This window comes from Thermothelomyces heterothallicus (genome assembly GCF_042370625.1).
Source record: "Thermothelomyces heterothallicus CBS 202.75 unplaced genomic scaffold P884_scaffold_48, whole genome shotgun sequence".
Lineage (NCBI taxonomy): Eukaryota > Fungi > Ascomycota > Sordariomycetes > Sordariales > Chaetomiaceae > Thermothelomyces > Thermothelomyces heterothallicus.
In genome coordinates, this window is record NW_027192609.1 from 32,475 (window position 1) to 55,709 (window position 23,235).

The following is a 23,235-nucleotide window of genomic DNA, read 5'->3' on the forward strand; positions in this document are numbered from 1 at the left end:
TAAAAGTCCCACAGATCGGTACTGATCCGCGTTGGCCCGCAGAAACGGCCAGCTTGGCTGGTTTCATCTGTTTCGAACCCAAGTTGCTCGTATTCAGTGACCGTGCGAGAATTTGATTGCATGGTTGCAAATGGGCTGGATGTTCCTTCAACTTTAAAGTTGGAACTTTTGACGGAACCAACCAAAGACAACCCCACACAACTTCTAGGGCGTCAAGAGCCCATTAATACCCCCGTTGAAGTCTGTATAATAATCAAACATATCTCTCAAGCGCCATCGGACAAAAACGTTCCTTCCCACCCTCATCTCCTAATAAGAGGCACACAGTATATTCGCATCATCATCCCAGTCCACGCTACGCGATTAATTATCGGCCATGGAACTTCGCACCCTTTTTATCGCCCTCCTCGCGGCGCAGCCTACGGTGTGGGCAAAGCAGATCTTCACGAATCGGGGCACTTTGGATGGCTGGGGCGGTAAACAAACCGAGCACAAGGGCGAGATCAAAGAAGTCAGCGATGTCTTTTACGACCAGCCTCCGGCGCTGGTCATGACGCAGACGTACGACAAGTCCTACACGGGCCGGTACCACTCCGAGGTCCGCGTTTTGAATGCCTACAAGCACGGCGACACGCGCTTTTACGGCTTTGCTTTCCGCCTCCCGCCCGACTGGCAGTTTGAACCAGCGCAGAGCTACGACCTGGCGCAATTCATCGCGCCGTTCGACCAGTGCGACTCGTACATGCCCAGTACCATGTTCTGGGCCGAAGGCACAAAGCTGTTCACCCGCCTGAAAACCGGGAGCGTCTGCAATCAGAAGACCACGAAACTGCCGCTGAACGTGACGCTTACTGCCGGCGAATGGCACAAGGTGGTCATCGAGGCACGCTGGGCGAGCGACTCCACGGGGTACTTCCGACTGTCGTATGACGGGGAGCAGGTTGTTGACGTGCAGAACGTCGCTACCACCGTCTCCGAAGACGTCCCGTTCCAGTTCCGTGTCGGCCTGTATGCCAATGGTTGGCACGACGACAATGGGATGAAGGGCACTCAAGGATTCCGCCAGGTGTTTTATGACAAGATTGCAATCGCCACGACCGAGAAAGAGGCAGACCCCGATTCGTGGTAAGCGCCCGCTTCAGATCAGGGGGCCTGCTGTTGTGTGGGGGATGCTAGCCGGCGCATCGCCGCTGGGTTGAAGCTGGGTACCTACCTACTACCTACTTCTTGACGAACCGGCGTTGTGCCTGTCCTCCCCGCATCTCCTCAGTGACCTCAGGCTATAAAAAACAGCCGCGTATATAATTAGACTAAATTCATTGATAAACACCGGCATAGTGAAAGCGCAACCCGCCTAGCCAGCACGTTCTCTAGATGTTTACATGCGCGCTGTGTTGCCACGCATGTCTCCGTACCTATCGATGCCGGAGCCCAGCGAACGGCAAATTCCCTCTACAAAGCAACAACGCTGAAAAACTTCCGATCCACGGTGCTCAAGATGTAGGGTATTGTTCTCCTTGATCCCACTATACCACTTGTTAGCTCTCGAATACCTGCAGGATTATGGCTGGGGTGTACGGAAGTAATTACTCCCCCTTTTGGGCGACATACGTGCTCAACAATGCAACCTCCCTCCCACCGGAAACGGTCGACAATCTGGCCGAAACTCGACCTATAGTTAACCCAGGACATGTCTCCGTCGATCGTGTGGCGAAGATAGGTAGTAGGGCTGGAGTCCCAGAACGGGCTCAAAATATCCCATGCAGACTTGAATCCGTTTTGCGCCAAGGGGTTATGGTTCTGCGTTTACGAAGGATGGTTAGCACATTTCGCATCCAGGATTGCACAGGAATTGGGTGTTGACGAACAATGTAGTCCTCGGCAATGTGCTCAAACGCCTTTGCAATGCTTTTGGAACGCCCAACAAACTTTTCCACAAAGTCGTTAAATCGGGCCTCCGTTTCCTCCTGTGTGGGAGGCGGATCCTGTCTGACACAGGGAGTCGGTGCCACAGGCGCCTGCCTAGCGGCCATAATATTCCCCGTCGGGGCGGCGACCACCGAGAGGGGAGCGGCTAGGACCGCCACAAGCGTAGACGTTAAGGCACGCATGCTGAGGAAGAGGACCAGAAATATCTCGGACGAGATACTATGAGAGACAAAGTGTGCTGGGAAGAAAACTACGGCGCGTATCCGCTGAAAGATCGACATGCTTTTATCCTCGCTCTCTTGAACGTGCACGCGGTGGGGTTAAAGTTGTTTCCATGACTTGGCTAATTTATAAAGGTGTCATTCCGCATCATTTTCCCACAGCATTCAAAACCAAGCTGGAATCTGGATCGCACACAATTATAGCATGGGACCCTACGGCTCTTGGCAATAACCGAGGCGATCAGCATTGGTCCGCAGCAGCATCGGTCCGCTGTATGTGTCTGGGGCAACGGCGGCCAAGTATCCGCCCCTAAAACGCGGCTTCGGCAGGTCGAGACGCTCGGAACTTAGGTAGGTGGATAATGACGCCGAGCTTGAGCAGGACCCCAACGAGCTCCCGCAGTCTCAACCCGAAACCGAACTCACTACAGCACTTGGAAGCATTGCCAGGAGGAGGATATTTTTCGCTCTGGGTGCTGTTTCTGATCTCACATCCACTGTCCAACCAGGGAGCTTCGCAGAGGTTAAGGGGGTGGACAGGATCCTCCGCGACGCTTTAGAGAAGATCTCTGCTCAGACGGAAACCCACGGCCAGTAGTGTGACCGACCCTCCAGATGTTATCATGTCGCGACTTTTCATCGAATGCCTGTTCCACAAATGCCAGCTCATGCTTCATCAGCGATTCCTTTACGCGGAGTCGGCCTCCAGCGACGAAGATGTGTTTACCTATTCCCGGATGGCTTGGCTGACGGCGTCTCTTGGCGCCCTGGAAATTCAGAACATTCTCAACGAGGAGACCCGTCCTGGGGGGCAGCTCCACATGATGCGCTGGCGCGTGTCCTCCATCTTGAATAACATCTTCCTGACTGCAACCATGGTATTGTGCTCGATGCTTCACCGAGGCCGAACGCTACAAAAGACAAACGAAATTGTCAGGGCGCTCAGAAATGCGAGGATCGTCTGGTTGCGGGCAAGCCTCGACTCTCAGGAGGCCGACAAGGCGGCAAAAACTGTCAGCTTTGTACTCACTAGAACAGGCGATGGGCATGGCATGCTTAGCAAGGGAAAAAAAGACGCCGGTAGTGGAGAAGACTGTGGCACGACACAAGACGATGGTTTTTCGGCCGACCACGGGAAGCGAGTAGCCGATTTGGCTCCCCGAAGACAGAACTTCTGGCTACATAATTCTATTGGGTGTGAATTAGCAGGCTCCGGTGGTGAGTGGGCGTGTCTTATCTCCGAATATCTGAGCTCGAACATTAACCATCTCGCAGCGGATAGTTGGGAATTCCGAATATGTCCAGCTATTACAGTGCCTTTCGATGCTCAAGGAAACTCACGAGCGCCTGGTTTGAGTCTGGATGGAGATGACATTGAGATGGCATTGGATGAGTAGGTTAGTCTTGTCGAAGCAAAAGCGACGCCGCAATTGCCCGCCAGCAATTGCACCTTAAGTATGGCTGTAGGTATTCTGACACACCCCCCAGATCGAGGAAAGTGAGGCTTGACTCGATCTGCCTCATACAACTCTTCGTGACCCACTGGTACTCCCCATCGGATGTGCCCCGGCTTTACACTCCATTATTGAGGACCGTACCCACTAGTTATAGTACTATACTCTTCTAGGATATACCCGCGCCTTAGTATTCCTAGAGTGCTAAACTTGGTCTTTGAGTGTGATTCGAACCTGGGGCCTCTCGTGCAATCCTGGCTTGTATGTGCGCCGAGGAATTGCGATGCTCAGACCGCTACGCCAACCGGGCTCATAACTGCCGAACGCAGTGGTGAGCTCCGGTAAGCTGGTGAGAGTGCTTGCAGTGGGTGGCTGTACGGAAGGAAAAGATGCCTTGTTGAACTATCTACAAAGGAGACAAAAACGAGTGGTATTTATAGACAAAGGAACTGGCCAATGCGTTGACAACGCCTCATACGCTGTAGCATGCGTGTGGCTAATACTCTTAGAAGCTCCACAGCTTCTGACAAGTCTCAACACAAACTAGGACTTATGTCTCAGCAGGACAAATGGTCGGTGAACTCAAGGGAATTTCGATCTAGGTTAGCCTGGAGGGATCATTACACAACAGCGGTGCGGTCGGGCAGAGTCTACAGAAAATGTGCATTTAGTACGGTACATGGTAATTGTTCCCATATCTTGCCAACTAGGATTACTGTTTGTATAGTCGCCAACAATAGACGTAAGATACTTGATAGCTTCAGATCATAAAATTCGCTAAAGCATACCGAGCATTTACATGTCAGCTGAGGTGATGTTCGTGCGGACACGTCACATCAGGTCAACAAAGCTGAGATATCGGTACATGGTACTTCTTAATATTCCGAGTATTCCGAGAACTCCTCAAACTGCTCCCTTGTAGCCTTCATGTCTCGCCTCCACTGCTTCTTGACCTCGTCAAGGAGACCAGGAATTGTCAACACGTCAATTGCTATCCCAGCTAACGCCTTCCCTACCCTCAAAGCTCTTGCAAAAGCTGATCTAGTCCCTGACGCCTTTTCAAAGTCTGGACTGTGCGGCTGTCCTGCTGCAGGACCAGGGGGGATAGCGAAACTCGCATTCACGCTCGGTAAAGCGTGGCTTAGATCCCCCTGATCTGTGCTCGACCTTACCCAAGTAAACTGCCCGTCTGCTGGAAGCGGGGGGTCCGGCGGATCTGGCAACATGCTCCAGTACCGCCTGTATGAAGCCGCAAGAACCCGGTTTGGTACGTGATCTTGATACCCGGGTGTTACGGTTATGTTGACGGTCGCGCCGGTGGCAACAGCACCCGCGCGGAAGCAGGAGCTGACCTTCTCTTGGAGCTCCGCGAGACGGGATGAAGTCGTCGCGTGGATCATACAGACGCAGGCTGCGTATGCATGAATCACATTTGTCGCCTGTTCCCCGCCATTGGTGATAGCTACACCGATCACGTCGCCCGGCTTCGTCTGCTGGCGCAGAGCTGAGACGGCGTTATACGAAACGACAAGAGCGTCGAGGGCGTTGATTCCCATCCACGGATTCTTGGCCCCGTGCGCTGCTCGCCCAAAGTATTCTACCTCTAGACGGGCGAAGGCGGTGGTCCGGACGAGAGGGCTATTGTTCAGTATTCCGGGATGGGAGATCAACGAGATGTCCACGCCCCGATAGGCTCCTCGCTTTAGCAGTTGAATTTTGCCTCCTCCAATACCTTCCTCTCCCGGTGTACCAAAGAGAATGACCTTGCCGGGCATGTTGTGTCGTTTCATGAGCTCTGCTGTGGCGAGTCCAGCTGCCATCGAAGCCGTGGCGATGAGGTTATGGCCACATGCGTGCCCCAAGTTTGGGAGCGCATCTGGAATGATTGAAAGGTTCCCGTCAACAATCCTGCGTGGCATTGAGCATTGTCGCTCCTTGGTATCATATCACGTACCCATCTCGACGTTGAATGACACGACGGGTCCATTTCTACCGCTGTCGTGCACGGCTATCCATGCCGTTTCCAGTCCACATGCCGACGGCATAATATGCCATATCTCCTCCCTCGAGCGTAGAAAGTCCGTCAGGGCTTGGTGTGCTTTGTACTCTTTGAACGCGAGTTCGGGGTTTTCGTGAAGGAATTGGTTTAGCTTCCAAAGTGACTCCCCTAGGGATTCAATATAGATGCCGATCTCTGATACGAAGTTGTTGTTGGAACTCGAGGACTCCTCAACCTCTCTGGGAAAATGGTTAGGAGAGGAGTGCTGCGTTGTTTTCCTGGAAACGAGAACGAAGCCGTCGTCTTCCATCCTCAGGTTTCGTGTATCGAGGAGGATTCGATCCAAGCAGGACACACAGACGTTGAGACTTTGGGTCGATTCCCAATGAGGTGAACCCGGTGCGACCTTAATTATACGGTTGATTAAACTTGGCTGTAACCCAGCGACCCATGCACATCCGTATCACGCTCTGGCCCTTTCGGAATCTGGTGGTTCCGCGACGTTCGTCTGGATAATATCTACCGTGATTTCCGTTTGTGATTTCCGGCAGTTAGAAACAGGTCTGGGATGCCTAATTAGCCACCGAGGAAGTGAAGCCTTTAAGGAAACATTCTGTGTAGAAACATCGACAACCTACAATCAGCACACCATAATTACTGCCCCGAGCACACGATTTAACCTGGACTGAAAAACACTCGAGATGAACGAGAGTTTACCGGTCAGCAACACCTCGCAAACACCACAGAAACACGATGTCACCACGACCCTCAATTATTGGGATGACCCAGGGGACGGTTCTCGTCCAACTCCTATTTACATCGGCCGAGACCGAGTGACGAACAAGCGCCCACACCACGCCCACGAATTCGTCGTGAGGGACATCACTGGTGACGAAGACAAATATCTGCTCGATAAGCACGGATTCCAATACTGCCAGCACGAGAGCAGCGAGAAGGACTTCACCGACGAGGAGGCCATCCGGACTGCGTACTACGAAGAATGTCGAAAGCTGCTGAAGGATATCACCGGTGCAAGGCGAATCCACATCTTCAACCACAAGGTCCGCAGGGGCCCGACGCAGTGGCACCATCTGGGCTTGCATGGCAAAAACCTCGCGAATCGAGGGCCAGTTACCAGGACACACGTAGACCAGTCATACCTGGGCGCAGAGCTGAGGCTACGATGGGAGTTCCCCGAGGAGGCCGATGAACTGCTTAAACACAGGTACCAGATCATCAACATCTGGCGGCCAATCGAGACCATCCTCAAAGACCCTATCGCTGTAGCCGATGCGAGCTCGGTTCCGGACTCGGACCTGGTCGGTGCCGAGATGATAGAGGAGGACTTCAGGGGCGAGTCCTGGGTCGTGCGACACAATCCCAATCACCGGTGGCATTTCAAGTTCCGGATGACGCCCCAAGACGTACTCCTCATTAAGTGCTTTGACTCGGAGACGTCCTTGGCACGTAGGGCGCTGCACTCGGCTTTCGAGGATCCGGCATATCGTGACGAGGTTCCTCGGCAGAGCATTGAAGTTAGATGCTTGGTATTTTACTAGAATAGAATGCATATAACCAGATAATTATATTTTTCCTGTTGCTTGGTACATGGCTTCGAGCACGTCACATTCTTAAGGACCCCTAGCGCTCCAACCGTTAAGCCCCTAGAGTAATTATGTCAATAAAACTCGTAGTCTGCAACCAAATGTAGCGATGGAGGCGTATGTATCCTTCTTTTCCATTTCCCGGTTGAGCATGTGCCGGCACGTATTAATCTACAAAACTTGGACAAATTACATCTTTCCGTCCGGAGGTGCAGAGGAGTGTCACACCCGGCGGCTTTATTAATATAATGTCGACGGAACCTCAGACAAGTTCGCTTTGGAAAATGCAACACCCCTCACGAACACACTTTCCACGAGACATCAAGTGCGGGGGATGCTGAATTACTGACGCATCATCAATCGGATCAGATCAACTGGGAGGTTATCAACTGCCGGGACTTGGCCGGCTCCCGGAGGCAATTCAAAAAGCCTTCCCCCCAGTGCCTTGAGATTCGAACGAGAGCATCGCCTGCGCGTGACACTGATCTCTCATTCCATCCAGGGCACTATCAGAATCCAAAGCATCCCAAGAAAAGCACCATCGCCACCATGACTGACGCTCCGGAGACCGTTGAGTGGCAGGGTAGACAGGTCCCTGTCTGGCCCATGAGGACCATCGACTATAGCCGGCTGCTCTCCCAGGACCCTTCTGAGGTGGACAAGGTGGTCAAGGCCTGTCTCGAGGAAGGGTACTTCCAGCTGGACCTCGACAACATCGATGGTCGCCGGGTGCTCGAGGAGCGCGAGGAGGTCCTCAAGCTCATGTACCGCTTCTTCGAAGCGCCTCTCGAGGCCAAGAACGAGTACGGCCTGATTGACTCCCACCTCGGTTACGAGCCGGTGGGCAACCGCACCGGTGCATTCGGCGCCGGCACCAAGGACGGATACGAGATGCTCAAGGTCTCGCGCGACGAGATCCAGCAGGGCAGCCCCCGGGTGCCGTCGCCCATCAAGAACAGCGGCGACCTCCACATCCTGGAGCGGGCCATCGGCGGCTGCAACACCGTCACCAAGGTCATCCTGTCGGCTCTCTCGACCGGCATGGGCCTGACCGGTAAGGATCGGTTCGAGAACTCGCATCGCAACGACCGTCCGTCGACCACGACGCTCTCCATGATGCACTACCTCCCCGCCGTGGAGACGGGCCAGGACAAGATTGGGCACCAGAAGCACACCGACATCAGCTCCCTGACCTTGCTCTTCAGCGACCAGTGGGGCCTTCAGATCCGCCCTCCCGGAGAGTGCGGCGCCCGCGAGATGGGCTTTGTCCGCCCCAAGCCCGGGTGCGCCTTCGTGCACGTCGGCGACTCGCTGCGGTTCGCTAGCGGCATGAAGTTCCAGTCGTGCATCCACCGCGTCGTCCCGTTCAGCCCGACCGAGCACCGCTACTCGATCGCCTACTTCCTCCGGGCCGAGGACGACACCATGTTCCAGGACAGCGAGGGGCGCTGGGTGACTGCCAAGGAGTGGCACGACCAGAAGTTCAAGGCCTTCACGGACCCGCCGGTCTGGCAGGCCCTGGCTCCCAAGTCCATGATCCTCGGGGGCATGAAGGAGGATGGTGCGGACGACCCCGAGCTGGTGGCGCCTTTCGTCCCGGCAGTTGCCAAGGAAACACTTGTTCAGGGGTGAACTGTCCTGCCCCACGATTTTCAGAAACTTGCGCTAGGATGATCATGAATGTCATGGATGTACTCTCGTTTTCTCTTATTATGTATCCTTTTTCACGTTCCGTCCCTGCCTGCTATCATGTCCCGGCCCCTCGTCATGAATATGTGCGGTCAGTTATCCTGCGGGCGTTTGTAATTAATCACTCGTGGATTCTAAAATCAAGTCCCCGCGCAGATTGTATGTATGTGCTGTATGTACATGTACATACGTACAAACTTACACAAATGAACACGCGAATGTATGTAGTGTGGGTACACATATAAACACGAGAGTTTCATGACACGGGACGATATACGCCCTTCCCTTGAACTGGCCTCCTGTTCTTGAGAAATTCTCACACACCGCACCCTGCACCCACAGAATGGCAGTTGCTCGGGCTGAATCTGCGTCCGGGTTATTTCCTATTGACTGCTACTCAGATGCGACGGGTAATCATCCCGACACGTGGTCTTCTTATCAACTTTCGGCCCGCCCATCGAGTGTAAGAAGCCCAAGGTTGCAAGGATTCTCCACCTGGACTTTCCATCCTCGTGCCTGTGGGATATCTCCTCACTAGTGTATGTCCTATGTCGACATCCCGAGGTCTCGCTAGCTATCAAATTTCAGGGTTATCTACCGGGAAGTTTGTTTATGGAGTGCCGCCGGCAGTGATCCAATACCGGAAAACCACAAATTCTCCGCCCAATCCCCGCTTCCCCCGCATCGTTCCCCCTCTATCCCGAAATTAAGCGGGGGTTGGATTTTTGAAGAGCAATTGCCATGTTGGTCACAGCTTTCATCGCGCAGCCAAAGTAAACAAGCAACGGAGGTTGGAGGTACCTGCGTCCGCCCTTGGGCCATCTTTGTCATGGATGACTCAGGGGCCCGCCCCCTGAAACAGGATGTCCTTTTCCAGTGGGTTCCGCTTACAGGGCGTCTCATCCCGCGATGGGCTAATTACCCGACGAGTACTAATCCAGACTAAAGTACCATACATACATACCTTACAATACGCACTTTACGCAGTACTCACCTAAGCCCAGTTGCATTTGCTGAGACTCAAATCTGCCACGCAAACAAAAGCTACCTACCAAAACAAGCACTATCAGGCAGCTCGAGATGGCGGGTGATGAGGTGGTCAAGACGGATCTTTTGATCGTCGGGGCCGGCCCGGCCGGGGCCTCGCTTGCCTGTTTTCTCGCTGCTCATGGTATGTGAGGGCGTTCATAGGGGACTGAGCGGACACAAATCTGTGTAACGAGTGTCGGCCGTTTTGGATTGGACCCAGAAGGGAGACAAGATGTCTACTAACACTGCTTGACCAATGCAGGCAGGAAGGGGATAATCATAGCTGCGGCGCCGGGAACAGCTGAGACTCCACGTGCTCACATCACCAACATGGCCGGGATGGGTGGGTTCGCCATTTGCGACAGAGTATTCAACAAGCCTGTCTGTTGGGGCTACTGACAGTGTGAAACCCGGAATGGCGTGTAGAATGTCTGCGGGACATCGGCCTAGAGCAGGCCTGTCTTGATGTCGCCACCCCTAGCCACCACATGGCCCATACCCGATGGTGCCGTAGCATGGCCGGCGAAGAGTTCGCGCGGGTGTACTCGTGGGGTCACGACCCGAAGCACAAAGTAAGGGAAAGCCTTTTCCATGACAGGCCAGAACCAACAGCCCTTCTCGTCCCTCCCCTTCGCCCCCCCCCCCCCCCCCCCCCCCCCCCCCCCCCCCCCCTTTTTTTTTAAAGAAAAAAAAAAATCCATGCTACCATCTTCCTCGGCCGGTGCTGACCTGATACGGGTTTAAGGGTGACTACGAGGCGGCTAGTCCTTGCAACCATGTCGACCTACCGCAGACCCTCCTCGAGCCTATCCTCACGAGGAGGGCGGTCCACAAGGGCTGGTCGCTTCGGTTCAACACCAGGTTTCTCCGTTTTACCCGGCCGACTCCAGACACGGTAATCTCCGAGGTCCTCGACCTAATCACCCAGAAGACGTACAAGATCGAGTCTCGGTACCTCTTCGGGTGCGACGGTGCTAGGAGCCAAGTCGTGCGTGAGCTCGGCATCCCCCTCATCAAGAAGCCCGGGCAGGGGCTGGCGTTGAATGTGCTCGTGCGGGCGGACCTGTCGCATCTCATTGCGAACCGCATCGGAAACCTACACTGGGTCTTCCGTCCCGAGGAGACTACCGCGCCCCCTTGGGGATGGGCCGCCATTGTACGTATGGTGCGACCGTGGGACGAGTGGATGTTCATCTTTCTTCCAGCGCCGGGCTCCGACCTCCGCGCCGAAGCGATGGACGCCAGCGACGAAGAGTATATGGCTAGGGTGAGGGAGTGTATCGGCGATGACTCCGTCAAGGCCGAACTGCTCCATGTCGGAAAGTGGTGGATCAACGAGACGGTGGCCGAGTACTATTCGGATGGTAACATGTACGACCCCGCCCCGAACCTCCATGTTCCCTTGTTGTCCTTTAGGGGTCCAAATGATCATCACTTGTCATGGGGAACCGTCACGGTCTAACATAACTTACCTACCTTACCTAGTTTCTGCCTCGGCGATGCCACACATCGACACCCCCCCTTCAACGGTCTCGGCTCCAACACGTGCATCCAAGATGCATTCAACCTCGCGTGGAAGATTGACTACGTCATGTCTGGCAAGGCGGGGCCCAAGCTGCTCGAGTCGTTCAGCAAGGAGCGCCAGCCGGTCGGCGTCGATATCATCACGCGCGCAAACCAGGGGCTCCGGGACCACATCCACTGGCAGAGGACGCTCGGCATGCTCGAGCCGGACCTGAACAAGCGGCTCGAGATCCTGGCCGAGCTGGACGACCCGGGCGAGAAGGGCCGCAAGCGCCGGCAGGAGTTCCAGGCGGCCATCGAGACCACGACGACCGAGTTCCACGGCCTGGGCATCGAGATGAACCAGCACTACGTCTCGGACGCCGTGTACCTGGCCGACGAGGCCGGCCCGCCGCCGGCGCTGCCCGAAGGCACCTGCAAGGTGAAGACGCACCAGATCACGACGTATCCCGGCCGCCGCCTGCCCCATGTCTGGGTCAACACGCGGGTCCCCGGCAAACCAATCTCCACCATCGACCTCGCAGGACATGGCCGTTTCTGCTTGCTGACCGGCCCGGGGGGGCAGGCCTGGAAGGATGCCGCCCGATCCGTCTCGGAGGCGCTGGGCGTGGAGATGGCCAGTTACTCGATCGGCTGGAAGCAGGATTACGAGGATATCTACTTTGACTGGGCCAAGAAGCGAGAGGTAGCCGAGGACGGCTGCGTCCTGGTTCGCCCAGACAGGTTCGTCGCATGGAGGTGTAACGGTATGATTGCAAACCCGGAAGAAAAGCTGCGGCTGGTTATGAGAAGCATTCTCGGCTTGGGCCAAGTTAATGGCCAGTAACGGTAAAATTAGTAGGTCGGATGTTGCCGAGGGGGTACTGCGGTGAAGAAAGAGCTAATTTTTTAGAGGCGGCTGGAGATAGTTCTGAAACTGTGGTGGACAGGGCCCCACTATACTAGGGTTCCCGGCCCCATCAGGGTTGCAGCCACCCACATCTTCCCTGCAGGGTGGCCCTGGTCAGCTTCTTCCTTCTTCCTCCATCATCATCCTCAATCAACCACCAACTCCATAGCAGATACTCGAAGATCGTTGATTTCCGCATCCATCCATCCATCTGCCACAGAAACTGCTCGCCTCGCGACGTCGTGGGACTTTTCTTTTCTTTTTCTTGTTTCCTTCCCCCTTTTTTGTCGTTGTTGCCCCCACAGAGCATCGCGCGAAAGCAGCGAATGTGCCAGCAAAGAGCAAGCTGCCCAGCGGAGGGTTGGTTTAGCTAATCAGGGTCTGATGCTTATGACGTAAGCTTTATCCCTGCTGTATTTCTCATTCGGCAACCGGGTAACTCGCGGACCGCGCCAACCACGTCGGGACTCCAAGCCCTCGGCGGCGACCCTTGGCACGGTAGAGCTCAACGTGAGTGGCTCGTAGGCCCTAGCAAACCCAGTTCCTGGCGTAACCTGAATGCATGGGGCCTTCTCTTCCCTTCGACGATCTTCGTAGTCACTTCCCACCAAGCTGCAAAGTCTTGACGCGAGTGGTCATTCGTCCTATCGGAGAGAAGCGAACAAAACATGCTCTATCGATCATGACGTAGCGGCTTGTGTTGACTTCGGCACGTTTCCGAATGCTCAAAAGAAAGTGCTAATTAATTGATATAATTTAAACTGCCCATTCCCGAAACCCTTTCCTGCACCGTCTTTTAGTGTCCGCAAATCTGTCCCAGTGCCTTTCTGCCAGTCTCAGCGCAGCAGCAAGAAGCAAACCAGACCGTGTCCCCAAGCCTCACCGCCATCCGGCACACAACCTTAACAACCCCAGACGCGCATTTCAGACAGACCAAACACCATGATCCACGGAGATACACGTGCCCGCACCGGGCTCACCACTTTCTTGCTCGCCAGCAGTGCCCTGGTATGGGCATCGGCCATCATCGTCATGGGCATTCTGGCCTACTATGTATCTCTTGATTACCGCGGTACCCATCTCATCTATAGTTTGGTGATTGTAAGTCTTACTTAGTAGCCTCCCAAACACCAACACCTCCCCAAATCGAAACTTCAAAAACTGGCTGTTGATCCTTGACACTGTGCTAAACGCCTTTCCGCAGGCCGTCTTGACATCGGCATTCTTCCCCCTGGCCTTCTTCCTCGTCATCTCTCCGGGATTCATCCTCCTATTCAACCTGATCTTCTCGTACCTCTGGCTCATCGTGGTAACCTTCATCGCTTCCGACTGGAGCAGCAGCAAGAACGACAAACTGCTCACGGTCGAAGCCTTCAGCTTCATTGCATTGTACGCCCTATCTGGCTTCCCGCACCTATGTGGATCGTCGATGCTAACAGGACTTATGAAGCTTCTTCCTCTTCTTCAATATCATCTACGATTGGCACTACGGTTTCTTCCGCCCCGATGTCAGGAGAGCAGTCGTATGAGTCCAAACATACGGAATTACTTCTCTCTTCTTTCGGGTGAAAAATATCGAGTAAGGCATGATGTTGACGAATCACGACGAAAACGCACGCTATTCCTCAGATGAGACTTGAAGCTGGGAGAACAATCGCACGGATTCGACTCGGCGACAGAAAAACTGCCCTTCAAGTTATTCTTGTCCGTCAGACACCTCAAAGGGTGTCAACCCCTAATTCTGTCTTCTTCAGTCTCTCGTCCTTCTTATCATCATGCAAGCATCAAATACCCTTAGCTTTTCGACAAACCGCTTGGTTAGACGGTGGACTTACTTCTTGGGAATGCAGCATAATGACGATACCATGATGACCAAGTTTAATATAGCGTGGACAACCTAATGAGATGCAGTTTCACTCCCACATAAATCGTACAACTCGATAGTTATTGTTGTAGTGTGCTGAATGTTGTTCTGCCTCCAAAATGACAAGCAGTTGCGTGTTATTAATTAGCGTGCATGGCAACGTTGACGCGGCAGCGCGTTCTGCACAGCTCGCCAAAACTGCACTTCTCATTGCTGCGGACTCCCTGAAATTAAACAGCACAACCCACTTGTCAACACCGTAGGATTCCATGGTAATATGTTGTCCGGTAGTACTCGCTATGTTGACTGTGATAGACGACAGCAATGGAAGGCAGCACAAAGCAGGCCTCAAACGCATAAGAAGCAGGTCGGCCTGGCTTGGATCTGGGGAAGAGAGCCAACAACCAATCCACCACGTCATAACGAGACCCTAACAGCTACGACTAAGAGTACGCAATGCGTAGGTCGGTATACATATGCACGTTCTATGAAAATCGCGGCCATGGTTGTTCCCAACAACCCGGTTGCCTGTGAGTCAAGGCCTGCAACACCTTCGACCAACAACCACAGTCAATGTACCGAGGGCGAGGTTAGTTAGTCTTCGCGAGAACAATCGGGCGCGTTACATCTGATGAGAGTCTGATTTCACCAAGTTCTTTTTACCCCGTTCCTGGTTCTTCCATGAATATGCGGCGCGCAATATATTAGTTAATTATGCCTGGTCCTTCAAGACATGATCACATACATCACTGATGCATAGTGGAGGCAAAGTCTGCTACAAAGTATGACGAAGTACGCAGCTCACTTGCAGCGTATCCCGAGTAACTGGCTGCGTATGTTGACTGCTGGTCAGGTATAATATAGTTCAAGATATCCGGGAGGCTCAAATGTTTTCGATCCTGTCCCCTCACCCTAAAGCCCTTTGACCTACTTTGAAACACACAACAAGAGAAAAAAAAACTGAGCGCCCTCGATCAGTTGTCTTATTTATCAACCATGGACATCAAGACAAGATTTCTCATTCTTTCCGACACCCACGCTGAAAAAGGGTTAACTGCCCCTGACGTAGCTGCAGATGTAGCGATACACTGCGGCGATCTGACCGACGAGTCCAAGCTGAGCGAATTCCGGACATCACTGGAGCTTCTCAAAAGCATTAAGGCCCCGCTTAAGCTGGTCATTGCAGGGAACCACGACTTCACCCTCGACACAGCCGCTTTCCAAAAGAAGGTTGACCGTGCCATATCCACCTTTTCCATTGCGCCAGACCTGGTGCGGCAGGAGTACGGATATTTTGGCGAAGTACGGCAGCTGTTTGCCGAAGCAGCATCGTCAAATATCATCTTGCTGGACGAAGGCACCCATCATTTCAACCTCCAGAACGGCGCGAGGCTCAACGTATACGCGAGCCCATATACGCCGTCACTCGAAGCTGACTGGGGATTTCAGTACCGACGTGGTGACGAGCACAACTTTGCTCTTGACGATGCCGATGTCGTCATCACACACGGGCCCCCAATGGGCGTTCTGGATCTCATTGCCTCCAAGCAGCGCGGCGGCTGCGACCAGCTCTTCGCCGCCGTAGCACGGTCCCGTCCGCGCCTGCACTGCTTCGGCCACATCCACGAAGGCTGGGGCTCCAAGCTTATCACCTGGCGCGGCGACAAGGCCAGCGAATCGCCCTCGCACTTCTCCGACATCGACAACGGCGCTTCGACGGCGATTGAGTCCCTGGCCACGCTCGGCCCGACCAAATGGGACGAGCCCCACGAACTACTTGAAAAAGAAAGGCGACTCACGGCACTCAAACAACTTGGCTACTGCGCGACAAGCCACTTCGGTTCGGACCCGCTTCGGGTTCGTCCCCTGACGCCGGGCCGGCAAACTCTATTCGTCAACGCCGCCATCCAGAGCCTGAGCGAGAGCAACGGGCCACACTTACCCTGGGTTGTGGAGATCGGACTCCCACCGGCCGATGTCTGATCGAAGGTGGCGACATTCCCATTTCTCCTGTTTCGGATGCCCAAAAACGGGAGTCATCTGGTTGCTCTGTATCTACGTATATTCATCATGGATTGGGGGCTAAGACGGGACAAGAAACTAATTAGTGAGCATCTAGCATACAAGATGCTTGTATCTACATGCACGAGCTTACGGCTTTGCATACAACAGCGGTTGCACAGCATGGATAGAGGAAATTTGGAGAGACAAAATGTTAGATTCCTTGATCCCCGGGCTACGTTTCATACTGTGAAGTAGATAGAGGGCGTTCCTTCTCTAACGGACCTCGGATCGCCCTACTTTCTTCGCCCACAGCGGCTGCGCAACAAATTGCGCGGGGGTGTAATTAATGGTCTGGCTGGATAGAGTTTTGCGAGAGCTTTCGAACGATGCTGATTCTGGAGCATATTACGCCCTCCCAAAAGCATATTAATTGAAATATCGTCCGGCCAGAATACCTCTTCCAAGTTGTAATACAATATTAAGCTATCAACTTTCGTACATTTGTTTCCAAACACACACACAAGAAAAGGAGAAAGAAAAGGATAGAAGAGAAAAGGAAGGAAAGAAAAAGGATAATTACATTAACATGGCAAGATGGTGCATGTAAACAGGACTAGGTAAGGTACATAAGGTATGCTAGTAGATACCCCATTTGACAGCCTGCCCCTTGATGTTGCCGTTACACGACATGTCTCCCTTGGCGCCAACCCTCCCGCTCCCGCCAAACTTCTTGACCGCGTCGTTGATGATGTCGATGACGTCCTGGCCGCCGACCTTGAAGTCGGCGTTGCCGGTCTGCTCGGTCGCCTCCACGCCGAAGCGGCACTCCCCAAACTTGGCAATCTCGCGCTGGTTCTTGCCCAGAACCTGGATGGTCCATTCGGTCTTACCGTCGTCCTGGATGTTCTTGATAATCTGCAGGCAATCCTCGACCCTGGGCGACGCGGCGCTGGTCTGATCCTCAAAGGTCGAATCGCCGCAGTTGTTGATACCCGGCGGGGGGTCGCACGGGTAGTTGGCGCCATAGCCCGAGGAGCTCGTGTCCCACGACTGGTACGCCCGCTCGGGGCTGCAGACGGGGAGGTGGATGAAGCCCGGCGTGGTGAAATCGAGGTCGATAAGGCTGTTGATAGTATCAATGTCGGTCACGTCCGGCATGCCGCCGCCGGCATTCCGCTTGCCGTTCTTGAGCCACGTGCGGATGGAACCCTTGATGAAGTCCTCCTTGGTGAGATAGCCAAAGTCGGCGCCGAGCCTTTCCAGTCCCGGAGGCGCCGAGAACTTGTTGGGAAGTGTGCAATCCCACATTCCGTTCACCCAGTCGCATGTCCTGGACTCGCCGATCGGGGCAACCAGGTAGTACCGCTTTCCGTCGACGCAGGCGCCTGTGGCCTCCATGGTCTCGTCCTCGAGATAGTCCTGCAGCGGCTTCTCCACGTCGCAGCCGAAACCCGAGTCGAGGATGAAGGCAAACGTCTGCGATACGCCCCAGAGGTTGGGGATGGCGAAAGCATAAATCGACTTTTTCACGTTGGCTTGGAGCTCGTTATGAATGTTTCCGGGGTCGGGGGGCCCCCGCTTCCCGGTGGGGGCATGCCCTCGATGAGTTTTCCATCCGACATGACGTCCCAAAGAATGTCGAGGGACGTGTCACTGCCGCTGAATATCTCATTGACGGCGAGAGCTGTGGCATTCTGCCAACCTTCAATGACCCGGCTCAACATATTGTTGAAGCTAGCCTGCAAGTTCGCAGTCCATGCTTCTTGCTTGGTCGACAACACATCCTTGGCGATGGTTGTGCTTTGTCCAATCAGGGTCATGGTGGTGTCCTTGATGTCGTCGACAGACTTGTCGGAGAAATAGACGAACATCCCCAGTTGCCTGTTGTACAAGGGCCCCGCAACAGCAAGGGTGCCAAGGGTGATGAGGTCGATTAGGAGGTAGAGCCACGCCTTATCTTCCTCCACCGGAACCGGCGCGAATGTTTTTTGCATGTCGTCGAGTGCCACGCTAACGAGAGAGGTGGCCCTTTCGAGCATCAAAACGTAGTCGTGGTACATGGCATGGATCTTTACCATCGAGTTCCAGATGAATGAAATTGGCGATGCTTTTAGCCATGGTGAGACGGTTCTCGGCCTTAACGCCGTTACGGAAGATGGAATAAGTCGCCTTCGAGGTCGAAAAGTCCCAGCCCCCAAACGATAGGATCTTCTTAGGCCCAGAGATAAGCTTGAATTGGGTGAATTGGTACGAGGACAGTATATCGCCAACGTTAACCTCATAGGTCGGGGTCAACGTGCCGAAGGCGAAGTGGACGTGTGTGTATTTGGACGTATCGATCTGGGAGGCGTCCTGGAAAAGACACTCTCGTTCCAGGCCGAAGCCTTCAAAGTAGGCGATTTTGATGGAGCCGGTCCCCTTTCCCTTGACGATATCGAGGCCGCAGTTGGAGATACAGCCGTAGGTACCGGGGGCAGCCGTCCCCGGGGGCCCAGTGTTCGTGTCGATGCAGAAGTCCTTGGAGATGCCACACTGGCCCCAGATGTTGCAACAGGCATTGATCGGACAGGGGTTAAGGTCTGCGATATTGGAGCCGTCCGTTGGCGGGATGGTGCCGAGCTTCTGCGGACCGCAGATAGCGTTGGAGATCGGAGCTGGGAATGGCGGAGCCCCTTTGCTAAGGCACATGATGGTGTCAAGGAATAGGACCTTACAGCCGCCCCAGCCCCAGGTGTTCTTGTTGAAGCTCTCAATTTCGTCGACCGTAAGACCGTACTCGGCGGCGAGGTCAGCGCAGTTGTCATTGCTCTTGACCTTGTATGAGTAGCATGAGCCGTCCGGGTTGGTGACAGGGCGAAAGTCTGGAAGCGTTCCGCTCGAGCAGCACACGTGCTGTTTCGGCTTCAACGTGGAGCAGAAGCTCGCTCCAGGGTTGTAGTTGGTGAAGTCGGCACCAGAGATGCCACATTTCTTGGCCAGTGTCCCACAGCTGTCACCGGCCTCGACCTGCACTGTCCGACACTCGGCCGCATAGGGGCGGAGGGACCGAGCCCGGACGGTCGAGTTGGCGGTGCCATTGGCGAGCAAGAGCGGCGTAGTAAACATGACCTCGCCGGGGAACTCCTTGGATCCGGCGAAGGACAGGCACGTGGCATTGGCCCATGTCCTGATAGCCTCTTGGATGGGAGCGAAGGTTCCATTGCTGGTGACCATAGCCCCAAAGATATGGCTACTACCGTAGCCCTGGCCACAGAGCTGTATGGCCAGGCTCGGTGCTGAGACGTCCGAGTTCGCGAGATTGTCTTGGAGAATCTTGAGTGCAGACTTGCTAAGGCCCTGGCTCAGCAGACCCTGGCCAATATAGAGACCGATGGTGGCTTGACCAGACTGGCCGTATATGATGAAAGGCCTGTCCGCGGCGCCGTCGCCGTGTCCGTGATCGATGTAGGCGCGGAGTTGCTTTACCAAGGACCGGAGACCGGGGGCAGCCAGGCCATAGCCCCGGTTCCACCATCCAAGGTCGAACCGGATCTTGGCGGGCGCGGGCGAGGCGTAAGCAGTTTTGGTAATGGAGGCGGGGAGGATGGAGAAATCAGGACCGAAAGATGAACAAGCGTGAATCCGGTGGTTGACAGTCGGGTCGTCGACCGAGTCGTAGAGAGAGAAGTCGTAAAACATGGTCTGCGTGCACTTCCTTATGGGCTCGAAGTTGGGATAAACGGACCAGTTCCCCGTACTGGGCCCGGAAACGCTGCATCGCTCTGGGCAAGCCGCATCATCGTCGTACGTTGGGAGGGAGGGAGGCCTGAATGTTGGCTTCTTCGCCAGAGCTGCATCGAGAGAGAACAGGAGGGCAACAGCCACAAGCGGCGCGGTGAACCATGAAGAAGCCACCATGATTGCCGGCGGCTGATTCGACAGAGGCCGGATAAGCAAAGAGTTAAAGAGAACCGAGAGAAGAAAACAATGGCAATTGCTATTTGTTCTCACTTGCTTCTTCAGGTGGCGGCGAAGGATGGTCTCAGAGGCCGACTTATATACTAATCAAATCCCCAGTTTCCTTTCGAACTCTCGCTTAGAGCGACTGAATCCCATGACTTCTTCATTTCATTTCCTCCCGCACCACGGCCTCAGCCCCCTCGAGGTTGCTGCTTCGTGCAGATAAACACAAGGCGATATTTCCAACTGCCAACAAGCTGTTGGGACTCAAGACTTGGCGGTCATCTAACCATCTGCAGAAGGTCCGTCCGCTCGATCATATCGAGTCGCGTTATGATAGGATTTGGGGACCTGTGAGTTGGTTGTGGCTGTATTCAGTCTACTATCAGTGTTCGGAGACCGGCCCGGCACAATGAGAGGGTGCCTGCGGCTGGTTGTCAGCCCGGGGGGTCTCGACCATGGGAATCAGCAGGGCCGTACACATTATAGCAACAAGAAGGGGGGGGGGAGTGTGATTGGGTAGGCACCTACTATGCAGTTGGTTCTGTTCGTAAACCATCCTCTCCACTTCCTGTGCCGAAAGCCGAACACCTCCTGTGGTACCGATCGCAACGGATATAGAGACAGCAATGCCAATGCCGCTCTAAGCGGACAGAAAAGAACCTAACTACGTGGAAAAGAAAGCACTCCTCAAAGACAACAAAAATAGGTGCATTCCGTTATGTCATGGTCTTGCAGCTCCTGGGCCAACAATTGCCTACTATGGTAAGTGGTCGGAATGTGGGGTAACAATCCGCGTTCGAGCACGGTCTGGGCTCCGTCCGCACCTCGGTCCGGAATTTGACCAGCTACGGAGTAGTTTGTAGCTAAATGATTGGGCCGGGGAACAAGGTTACAACCGCGTACTCCCCGGCGCCGGCGCGATTTTCAGGGCTGCAGGGATGCTGAACTTGGGACCCGCTTCCACGTTGGGGCCGCGTCCGTCAATCGGGTCTTGGGCAGAAGAAATACAGGAAGTTCTTGCACCAACAGCCTCATGCAGTGTAACAACATTTATGCGCATCGTGAGCGGTCTATTAGGCAAAGTTAAATGAGCCCACTGGAGCAGTCAGGCACACAAAAGAGAGGGGAATTCGGAGCAATGCCGATATTGCGTGTTAAATTACAAGGTAATTAAATATTGATCGAAGCAATGCGAACAGCACGCACCAACACGTGTACTTGTACTGCAACCTCGTGTAAAAGAAAGGAAAAAAGATTAGGATGATTGAACCAATCAACTCTTCCCCTGTGACGTTCATGCTAGAAGAAGAAACCCAAACGCTCCGAGCGCAGCTGCAAAGGACGCCGCCCCCGCAACAGCCAGCTGCTGGGCGGTATTCTTCTTCCATCTGTCTGGGCAGTCCGGTGTCCGATCCAAGATGCATTGCCGGGATTTCGCCGACGCAGAGATGGCTGCAGCAGCGGTAGAGTCGATCCGGACCAAGCAGGGGTTCGCGGTCGGGGTAGAGGATGCTACCAACGCGCACGTTTCCAATCGTGGATAGGAGACGCGTAATGGGACTGGCTGGTTTGCGAAACTAATGGGTGCGGTCGTGTCGGTAACGTTGATGGTGATCCCCAGTGTCTCAGGACAGGTCTTGTCGTTGGCTGTTATAGCCACCAAGTCGACTGCTTTCCCGCCCTTCTTGATGACGAAGTCGGACAACCGGCTGGAGTGATTTCGCGTGATATCGCCGTGGATAAGCCCATCATCCTCCACCTTACAAGTTGTCCACCACACATCCCATGCGATCCACCACGTCCCCTCGATCGCGAACTCGTTCTGAAAGACGGTGTACACGAAGTTGGGCTCGTTGCTAGTCCAGTTCACAGTCACTGGAGTCTCAATGTAACTGCTGATGTCCCCGAGGGCTGTCGAGTTGCGCATTGTGACGAGAATCTCTGGATTGAGACGCCGAGCAAGCTCGCCGTTTCGGAAACCAAACACGATCGGCATATAGGGCGTGGGCGCGTATGTCTCGTTGCGTGGGAAGACCAGGTCGACTTCTAGTACACCAGCAGGGTCGGCAACAGCGCCAAGGTAGACCAGCGAGGCCAGGAAGGGCCATAGCCCCCAGGAGGAGAGGTGCATTTTGTCGCGGCGTAGAACGGAATCGAAAAGTTTGTTGGTGAACAACGATGTGTGGTTGAGGTTGCTGGTGGCGGCGAGGAGGCACTATATTACCGACAAAGGTAAGTACCTCTAGTGATGGGCAGAGTGTCAGGACGGAAGGCGGCAAAAATGGGGAACGGAAATTTCGAACGGGCTGTGCCTGGCCAACGAACATAGGGGGCGTCCTGTCTTATTAGTGCAGGATCCTCGAACCAACAGACGTTGCATTGAATCATTACCCATTTACCCCAGATTCGCAGCCGCACAAGGACCTCGTGCCTTCGTACCTTGGCGCCTAGCTATAACACCTGCGAATAACTTCGTACCTTGGTACAATAATACATACACTTAAGAGTGCACCCTACGTATTATGTGCGGGCCGCTTGGCCGGCTTGGCTAGCTTGGCGCCTTTGTTTTATCCCCGATCTCCGCGGGCTCCACATCACCGGCCACCATCACATCCCGCGCCCCAGCACCACCGAACACCGTTTCAACGGACAGTGTCATACCGTTGATACAGAACGTATGAACAAAGTTTTCCCGGCCAGGCCTAGCGCTTCCGACGCCTCCATAGCACGTTTGCTGCTCTGCTGTGTACCAGCTAAGGTGACCCTGTTGGCGTCGCAAGGACCAAGTCATTATTAGTTACAGAGTACGGTTTTCGCCATGATCGAAATAGCCTTACTGGCGGAAGGTTTGATTCGAGTTGGTTTTGTTTTGTCAACCCCTGACTCAACTACGGAATTGCCAGATGCGAGCCGCCAACAGCACCGAGAAACCGCCACAGAGTCTCCGAGAGTAACCATGCCAGTTAAGCGTTGCAACGCAGGAAAAAATGTGACACTCGAACATGAACGGCCTCAGCCGCAATATCGACCTTCTTTTGCAGCTGTGGTTTCCCTTTGGCTGCGTGTTGGATCCTGAGGCCTTCACCA

General features: G+C 54.3%; 11 protein-coding genes across 11 annotated transcripts; 7 read left to right on the top strand and 4 right to left on the bottom strand.

Moving 5' to 3' along the window:
* Nucleotides 1-38: 38 nt before the first annotated feature.
* Nucleotides 39-1,355, top strand: P884DRAFT_265521 (polysaccharide lyase family 20 protein). The gene has a single exon (XM_069441949.1). It carries the CDS (start codon nucleotides 377-379, stop codon nucleotides 1,127-1,129), a length of 753 nt encoding a protein of 250 aa, XP_069293197.1. The 5' UTR covers nucleotides 39-376; the 3' UTR covers nucleotides 1,130-1,355.
* A 138-nt stretch (nucleotides 1,356-1,493) lies between these two features.
* Nucleotides 1,494-2,033, bottom strand: P884DRAFT_213183 (uncharacterized protein; the record flags this gene model as incomplete). Its single annotated transcript, XM_069439197.1, has 3 exons — nucleotides 1,494-1,526; nucleotides 1,612-1,800; nucleotides 1,869-2,033. The coding sequence occupies 3 exons, from the start codon at nucleotides 2,031-2,033 to the stop codon at nucleotides 1,494-1,496; spliced, it is 387 nt and encodes a 128-aa protein (XP_069293198.1).
* Nucleotides 2,034-2,773: 740 nt separating this feature from the next.
* On the top strand, nucleotides 2,774-3,506 carry P884DRAFT_320082 (uncharacterized protein; the record flags this gene model as incomplete). Its single annotated transcript, XM_069445373.1, has 3 exons — nucleotides 2,774-3,163; nucleotides 3,360-3,368; nucleotides 3,426-3,506. The coding sequence occupies 3 exons, from the start codon at nucleotides 2,774-2,776 to the stop codon at nucleotides 3,504-3,506; spliced, it is 480 nt and encodes a 159-aa protein (XP_069293199.1).
* A 973-nt stretch (nucleotides 3,507-4,479) lies between these two features.
* On the bottom strand, nucleotides 4,480-5,913 carry P884DRAFT_213166 (uncharacterized protein; the record flags this gene model as incomplete). The annotated part of the gene is made up of 2 exons (XM_069439193.1): nucleotides 4,480-5,417; nucleotides 5,559-5,913. The coding sequence occupies 2 exons, from the start codon at nucleotides 5,911-5,913 to the stop codon at nucleotides 4,480-4,482; spliced, it is 1,293 nt and encodes a 430-aa protein (XP_069293200.1).
* A 391-nt stretch (nucleotides 5,914-6,304) lies between these two features.
* On the top strand, nucleotides 6,305-7,162 carry P884DRAFT_273600 (uncharacterized protein; the record flags this gene model as incomplete). Its single annotated transcript, XM_069442605.1, has 1 exon — nucleotides 6,305-7,162. One exon carries the CDS (start codon nucleotides 6,305-6,307, stop codon nucleotides 7,160-7,162), a length of 858 nt encoding a protein of 285 aa, XP_069293201.1.
* A 594-nt stretch (nucleotides 7,163-7,756) lies between these two features.
* Nucleotides 7,757-8,839, top strand: P884DRAFT_281366 (2OG-Fe(II) oxygenase-like protein; the record flags this gene model as incomplete). The annotated part of the gene is made up of 1 exon (XM_069443539.1): nucleotides 7,757-8,839. The coding sequence occupies one exon, from the start codon at nucleotides 7,757-7,759 to the stop codon at nucleotides 8,837-8,839; it is 1,083 nt and encodes a 360-aa protein (XP_069293202.1).
* A 1,021-nt stretch (nucleotides 8,840-9,860) lies between these two features.
* P884DRAFT_265522 (FAD binding domain-containing protein) lies at nucleotides 9,861-12,426 on the top strand. The gene is made up of 5 exons (XM_069441950.1): nucleotides 9,861-10,067; nucleotides 10,188-10,268; nucleotides 10,352-10,497; nucleotides 10,671-11,296; nucleotides 11,411-12,426. Exons 1-5 carry the CDS (start codon nucleotides 9,977-9,979, stop codon nucleotides 12,273-12,275), a joined length of 1,809 nt encoding a protein of 602 aa, XP_069293203.1. The 5' UTR covers nucleotides 9,861-9,976; the 3' UTR covers nucleotides 12,276-12,426.
* Nucleotides 12,427-13,280: 854 nt separating this feature from the next.
* P884DRAFT_303843 (uncharacterized protein) lies at nucleotides 13,281-13,867 on the top strand (the record flags this gene model as incomplete). The annotated part of the gene is made up of 3 exons (XM_069445057.1): nucleotides 13,281-13,439; nucleotides 13,543-13,727; nucleotides 13,789-13,867. The coding sequence occupies 3 exons, from the start codon at nucleotides 13,281-13,283 to the stop codon at nucleotides 13,865-13,867; spliced, it is 423 nt and encodes a 140-aa protein (XP_069293204.1).
* Nucleotides 13,868-15,198: 1,331 nt separating this feature from the next.
* Nucleotides 15,199-16,185, top strand: P884DRAFT_213240 (Metallo-dependent phosphatase-like protein; the record flags this gene model as incomplete). Its single annotated transcript, XM_069439203.1, has 1 exon — nucleotides 15,199-16,185. One exon carries the CDS (start codon nucleotides 15,199-15,201, stop codon nucleotides 16,183-16,185), a length of 987 nt encoding a protein of 328 aa, XP_069293205.1.
* A 657-nt stretch (nucleotides 16,186-16,842) lies between these two features.
* On the bottom strand, nucleotides 16,843-20,103 carry P884DRAFT_273605 (uncharacterized protein; the record flags this gene model as incomplete). The annotated part of the gene is made up of 3 exons (XM_069442606.1): nucleotides 16,843-17,804; nucleotides 17,909-18,313; nucleotides 18,357-20,103. The coding sequence occupies 3 exons, from the start codon at nucleotides 20,101-20,103 to the stop codon at nucleotides 16,843-16,845; spliced, it is 3,114 nt and encodes a 1,037-aa protein (XP_069293206.1).
* A 1,097-nt stretch (nucleotides 20,104-21,200) lies between these two features.
* P884DRAFT_333100 (uncharacterized protein) lies at nucleotides 21,201-22,521 on the bottom strand. The gene has a single exon (XM_069445833.1). The coding sequence runs from the start codon at nucleotides 22,277-22,279 to the stop codon at nucleotides 21,443-21,445; it is 837 nt and encodes a 278-aa protein (XP_069293207.1). The 5' UTR covers nucleotides 22,280-22,521; the 3' UTR covers nucleotides 21,201-21,442.
* Nucleotides 22,522-23,235: the final 714 nt, after the last annotated feature.

Excerpts from the sequence above, each read along its gene's own strand:
- P884DRAFT_333100 (XM_069445833.1), bottom strand. The coding sequence starts at position 22,279 with ATGCACCTCTCCTCCTGGGGGCTATGGCCCTTCCTGGCCTCGCTGGTC.
- P884DRAFT_265522 (XM_069441950.1), top strand. The coding sequence starts at position 9,977 with ATGGCGGGTGATGAGGTGGTCAAGACGGATCTTTTGATCGTCGGGGCC. Across the intron at positions 10,498-10,670 it reads GTCACGACCCGAAGCACAAA|GGTGACTACGAGGCGGCTAG; the intron begins GTAAGGGAAAGC and ends TACGGGTTTAAG. Across the intron at positions 11,297-11,410 it reads TACTATTCGGATGGTAACAT|TTTCTGCCTCGGCGATGCCA; the intron begins GTACGACCCCGC and ends TACCTTACCTAG.
- P884DRAFT_265521 (XM_069441949.1), top strand. The coding sequence starts at position 377 with ATGGAACTTCGCACCCTTTTTATCGCCCTCCTCGCGGCGCAGCCTACG.